The 6,805-nt window shown below is 43.7% G+C and overlaps 1 protein-coding gene across 1 annotated transcript in view; it reads right to left on the reverse strand.

Annotated features, from left to right (window-relative positions):
• TBC1D9 (TBC1 domain family, member 9 (with GRAM domain)) overlaps positions 1-6,276 on the reverse strand; it is a 116,274-nt gene extending 109,998 nt beyond the window's left edge. The window contains exon 1 of the mRNA XM_012654942.1: positions 5,830-6,276. Coding sequence (XP_012510396.1) covers positions 5,830-5,959 — 130 coding nt within the window. The 5' untranslated portion in view covers positions 5,960-6,276. The remainder of the gene's footprint in view (positions 1-5,829) is intronic.
• Positions 6,277-6,805: the final 529 nt, after the last annotated feature.

Genomic DNA, 6,805 nt, shown 5'->3' on the forward strand with positions numbered 1-6,805 from the left:
AAGTCACCACACTAATAGAATAAAAGAGAAAAGTCATATGATTACTTCAATAAACATAGAAAAGCACCTTTTAAAATGCAACATCCACATATAATCAAAAACTCCTTGCAAACTAGAAATAAAAACTCCTTAAAATGAAAAAAAATCTACAAAAATCACCATATTTAACAATGAACAAATGTTGAAGGTCCTTCTTTTGAGACCTGGAAAGGGACAAGGATATGTACTGTCACCACATCAATTCGTAATTGTAATGATGTCTTAGACTGTGAAGAAAGACAAAGAAAAATTTTTAAAAAGCTTAGAGATTAAAAAGAAATAAAACTGTCAATATGATCGGACGATCTGGTTGTATATGCAAAAAATACAAAAGTATCTACACATAAATTACCAGAATTCTTTTTTTAAATTAGCTACATTCTGGATACAAAGTCAATATAAAAAACAACTATACTTCTCCATCTCAGCAAAAAGAAGTAGAAAATGAAATTTTAAAAAGACATAATATACGACAAAGTAAAAAATATTGGCTGGACGTAGTGGGTCATGCCTATAATCCTAGCACTTTGGGAGGCCGAGGAGGGAGGATTGCTTGAGGTCAGGAGTTTGAGACCAGTCTGAGCAAGAGTGAGACCCCATCTCTGTTATTTAAAAAAAAAAAGAAAAACGAAAAGAAATATCTAGAAATAAGTCGAATAAAAAATGTGTAAGATCTCTACACAAAAATCTTTGAAACATTGAGAGAAATTTTTAAAAATCTAAATAGATAAAGAATATGCTATGTTCAAGAACCAGAAGACTGGATGTTATACAGGTAACGATTTTGCCCAAATTTATTTACAGACTCAATATAATCTCAATCAAAATCCCAATAGTTTTAAAGTCTTTGTCGCTGCCGTTGTTTTGTTTTGGTGGAACAAGCTAATTCTAAAATACAGATAGTTCAACTTTCTATTTTTTGACTTCACAGTGATGCAAAAACTGTACACATTCAGTTCGCTCCTTGACTTGCAATGGGATTATATCTGAATAAAATCATTGTAAATTGAAGATACCATAATCAAAAATGTACTTTTGACTTAACAATGTTTTCAACTTACGATGGGTTTATTGGGATATAACCCCATTATAAGTAGAGGAGCATCTGTATTGTGTAAATGTAAAAGTCAAAGAATAGCCAAGAAACTCTTTGAGAACAAAGAACAAGATTAGAGAACTTGATCTACTGAATATAAACTCTTATTAGAAAACTACGGTGTGGTATTGGTGCAAGAATATACCAATAAACAAAAGGAAGAGACTAGAAAACCTAAAACAGACCTATACACATTTGGGCACGTGAATTCTGATCAAACTAGCCCTACAGAGCAGTGGGGGCAGATTGGCCTTTCCGGTAAATCATTTTGGGGCAAATGAACGTCCACAACAAATTTAAAAAATAATACTTGACCCCAACCTCATAGAATATAAATTAATTCCCAGTGATTTGGGGGTTAAAACTGCAAAGGTTCTGGAAGATAATATAAAAGAATATCTTTATAACCTCAGAGTAGTAAAACACTTATTGAATAGGATACAATAAAACACTAACCATAAAGGAAATGGAATCTATAAAGGATTTGAAGGAATTAACAAATTAAGAATTTCTTTTCATCCTTTACCAAATAAATAGGCAAGAAACAAAGGATTTTTCTACATGTATAACCAACAATGAATGGGGTTGTATCTAGAATATATTCTAAAAATTCCTACAAATCAGTAAGAAAAAGACAATCCAGTAGAAAAATGGACAAGAGACTTGAACAACCATGTCACTATAATATTTTAAATGGCCAATAAATATATGATAAGATACTCAATTTCATCAGTCATGAAAAAGCAAATTAACTCCATAATGTGATATTACTTCAAAACCACCAGAATGCCTAAAATGACAAAGACTGACAGTGTTGGCAAGGATATGGGATAGAGCCAGGGAAACTCCCATATGCAGCTGGTGGGAGTATATTGACACAATTTGGAAAACAGTTTGGTGTCATCTGCTAAAGTTGACAGTACATTTATCCTATAAGGTAGCAATTCCTCTCCTGTGTATAAACCAAATAGATGTGTATGCCCACAAGCATCAAGAAGCATGGCCCAAAATGACCATAGCCACATTATCTATAATATCCAAAAATGGGTCATCCAAAGGCCCACCAATAATACGGTTGGTAAGTAATAGATAAATAAATTGTGATATACTCATATCATAGTTTTCTACACAGAATAGAAAAATAAATGAACTACAGCCACCCGCAACAACATGCATGAATATCACAAACACGAGGCTGAGCAAAAGAATCCAGACACAAACAAATACATACGCTATAATTCCATTTCAATTTTTTGCTCAAAAACAAACAGGCAGGCTGGGCACGGGCTCATGCCTGTTATCCTAGCACTCTGGGAGGCTGAGGCAGGAGGATCGCTTGAGGTCAGGAGTTTGAGACTAGCCTGAGCAAGAGCAAGACCCTGTCTCTACTAAAAATAGAAAAAATTAGCCAGGCTTGGCGGCACACACTTGTAGTCCCAGCTAATTGGGAGGCTGAGGCAGGAGGATCACTTGAGCCCAGAAGTTTGAAGTTGCTGTGAGCCAGGCTGAAACCATGGCACTCTAGCCCTGGCAACAGAGCGAGACTCTGTCTCAAAAACAAAACAAAACAAAAAAAACCAGGCAAGACCACCAGAATTTTGTGTTTAGGGATGTGTTCTTTGTTGTAAAAACTATAAAGAAATGCAAGGAAGTGTTTATCAAAAAACATCAGGATAGTTTTTACCTTTGGGGGAGCATGAGATTAGTGACTGAGAAGGAATCACATGGGGTGGGGGGTCTAGGCATTGGCAATGTTCTATTTTTTTATACTGGTGTTGGCTGAGGAGTGGTTTGCTTTGTAATATATCACTGAGCTCTGCATTTGGTTTCTGTACTTTTTTGTATGTGTATGAAATCTCGGTTAAAAGGAGTTAAATAAATCAATCAAATGCATCTATAATAGAAGATTTCATTGCATCAATACCCATGTATATTGCTTGTAATCAGGAAGAGAATAGCTTGATTTTTTAAAAAAGTGTCAAGTATCCTCACTTTGGTCCATTATTTTTCGTAGCTTTCTCTGCTGACATCTTACCCAGCATCGTGATGGCCACACATTGAATGCTCCTGGGCAGTTCACACTGAGTAGCTTTCTCACTTATCTGTCATTCATTTGCTGAGTGGACATGGCTGCATTAGTCCAGATAACGCCTTTTATATAAACGCCCTGAGATCTAGAAAATTTCGAACCATTAATACCCAACACTTGCTCCTCCCTCCCTTCTCACAAGCAGATCTTTTTCTTTCTTATCTTTTCAGCTTAGGAGTCACTTCCTCAGGGAATCTTTCCTTTGTCCCCACCTCCATCCCCATCCCTTACTGGAACTAACCAACATCATGAAACTCTCCTTCCTTCCGCTATTTGTTCTGGCCATACTCAGTCAGTTTGCCCCCACCCCCCAGATCCCTGGGAATCTGATCCCAAGGACTCCATCACCAGAACTCCCTGTCCAGGAGGCTTCTATTGGGTTCTGCTGACGGGAAGCAATGGCAGAAGCTGGGGGGATGGGAGAATAAAGAAGTCAGGGCATGGCCTCCCCATTCCCTTTTCGCCATGATCTGTTTCCAGGGGTGACTGCTTCTCTCCAGGCCCAAGCTCCTCCTCCCTGGCTCCAGCTCTCACAGACTCCAGTAACATCATCCTTGCCTCTGGTTTAACAGTTCCCCACCGCTAAAACCAGTGTAAGTTTCTGATAACCCTGCCTCCATCTTTCTAAGTCGTCTTTTCACTAAACTCTCTTCATTTGACCTACGCTGGATTCTGTTTTCTGCTTGGACCCTGTGGAGAGGCAATTTTACATTAATTTATGTGATTATTTCATCAACATCTGTCTTCTCCTAGACTATGAGCTTCATAACACTGGCACTTCAGAAGGTGCCAACAAATACTTGTTAAATGATTTAGTGAGTTAATGAAAGAATGAATGAATGAACTCACATTAGAATAAGAATATACTATACATTGTATAACATTTCAGCCATTGTTTGTTGAAAATAGCCTTTGTTGTCATGAATATATTTACTCGTGACAGTAATTTCAATTATTCCAGCAATAAATGCAATAGCCGCGATTTCTCAATTTAAAAGATACAATTTTCTCTAACTGAACTAAGTCATCAATGATGAGATGAGATTCCAAGTGGACTGTATGTAGTTAGTTGTAGCTCCAAGAATCAGTAGGAACACAACAAAAATGTTAAATAGAAAAAGAAGGTTCTACATTCCTGAATTTTTCACACCCTATTATTGCAAATGAGCCAGGTAAATAGATACTTAATGGTTACAAGACCTAAGAGGGTTAACTCCAGCAGGAAATATTCTTTGTTACTATAATAAACTAACTACTCTACATTGTTGTCCTAAGCTTAAAGGAGGATAGAGTGATCCCAGTATTAGATATGCAAGTTACATATTAACATTTATAGTTAGACTTCTACAAAATGAACTGGAAAATTCTAATTCCAATTCGCTAGTCAGTATTTCCAGAATGGGGCCTGGAGCTTTGCAGATTCCTTTCTCTTTTATGGTAGGAAAAGTGCAACAAGAACAACAAAATCAGACTACCTACAAGCCATTTGATGCACTAGCAAGATCTTTCGAACGTATACCAGTACACATTTTACCACAGGACACTGGGATTTTATCTTGAGAAAACTAATTTATAAAAATAATCACAACCTTTTTTATTTCATACGAGGGCATTTTGAAAACAACAATCTACCTGGTATGCAAATTCCGGAAGGGGTGATATATGCTCAACTCTGAATAGGTCAAAGTTCATCTCTTTTTAACAGTCTTCTTCCTAATGAAACCTCTACTACTTCTTCTGTTAACTTTTTCACTGTAAAAAGTATTCCAGTTCTGTTCACTCCAAGAGGGAGAGGGGGGAAGGTCCAATTTCTCTCGTATGGTATGAGTTCGATATTGTTTGTAACCTCCCACCGTGCAAATTAGTTAGTTAATAAAGGAAGACCTTTCTCATATGGCACAACTTTATGGGTTTGACTGATTTTATAATCCTGATTGCTATGACACGGCTTCAGTAACAATACCTTGTGAGGGGGTTGGGGGAAGAGCTGATGGAGCTAAAATGGTTAAAATGCAGTTAAACAGCCAATTATTTTTACAACCAGAACCCGATAACTTGCTGTGTTTTACGTCTAATTAGGTGCAACAAAAGAATTCCTGTCTCCTTTTTCATTTCTCTTAGGTCATAACTAATATAGGAAATGACCACATCAGCTCCTTACTGACTGCTTCTGTGGAAACAAAAGAGCATTTTATACCTGATCCTGCTGTCGCCAGGGAAGAAAGTGAAGTAAAAACATTCCTCCATCCCCCTTCTCCATAAGGAAAGCAGTATTTTTTTAGGAAGGGGGAGGGGTGGGAACACCGCATTCAATTTATCAGGGATAATACTCCGTCCCCCCAGACTCACTCTTCTGCGCTCTCGCCACCGCCACCCACTGCCGGAGCGCCCAGCACGCTAAGGGGCCCGTAGCCTGACAGGCTGAGAAGAGAATCATCTCTTTCCAGTCTGAAAATCACGACTCCTGCTGCCTTCCACACACAAGGCAGGGCGGGTCGCCCAGCCCCAGGGGACCGGGCGGCGTCTCCGGTGCCCGCAGCCCAGGACCCGGGCGGCGCCGCAGCGCTCCGTCCCCCTCCCACGGGGACCGGCCGGGGGCCCTTACCCGCCAGTCCGCCGCCACCGCCTCCGTCGCCGGCGTGCCCCTTCCTCCGCTGCAGGATGAAGTACGGGTTGGCCCGCTCGGTGATCCACAGCGCGTTGGCCAGCAGCACCTCCTCGGGGTTCACCCACATGTTCCCGGCGGCCGCGGGCGGACGCACAAAGGGGCCGCGGGTCGGGTCCCGCACACACCGCGGCGCACAGGCGCGCACTCCCGGGCACACGCGCGCCCGCTCGCCCGCTAGGCTTGGCGGCGGCGGCGGCCAGCGACTTCACCAGGGGGCGGCCCGCGGCGCCCGGGCCACGACAAAGCCCCAGCAGGCGGCCGGGGAGGACGGCGAGGACGCGGGCACGCCGAGCTGCATCCTCCCCGCGGCGCCGCCGCCCCTCGAGAGCCCGCCGCCGCAGACGCCCAGGCCTGCCGTTCCGCAGCCCGGCTCCGGCCCAGGGCGGCGGGAGGAGGAGGAGGAGGAGGAGGAAGGGGAGCGGGAGGAGGAGGAAGTGGTGTAGCTCAGTCCTGGGATCCGGCTCCGCGGCGGTCCAGGCTGCGGGCGACGCGAACAGACTCGGCCCCGCGGTCAGGGCCGAGCTGGCCTGGGGCGATCCTGCTCCCGCAGCGCCACCCGCACTCCCGAGTCGCTTCTGTCTCTGCCTGCTCAGAGCTCCCGCAGTCGCCGCGCCTTAACACTCGGTGTCCGGGCCACTCGCACCGCCGGCGAAGCCCGGCTCCCCGCGGGAAGGACGCTCCGGGCACTGCGAATGAATGACGACAGAGCGGCTCACTTGCAGCGGTCGCGGCTGACACCAGCTTCCGCGGACGCGGTTCGTCCGCGAGCTCTACGCGCCGAGGCGGGCAGCTGCGGCTGGCTCCGGGGGAACCTTCTGGGGACCGTGTGCCAAGCACTGGGCCACACGCCCATCCCAGCGGGGAGAACGCTGCGAGCCTGCGTGGGTGTGTGTGTGCTGTTTGTGTGTTTAAG

The sequence above is a fragment of the Propithecus coquereli genome, unplaced genomic scaffold (assembly GCF_000956105.1).
Source record: "Propithecus coquereli isolate 6110/MARCELLA unplaced genomic scaffold, Pcoq_1.0 Scaffold112, whole genome shotgun sequence".
Lineage (NCBI taxonomy): Eukaryota > Metazoa > Chordata > Mammalia > Primates > Indriidae > Propithecus > Propithecus coquereli.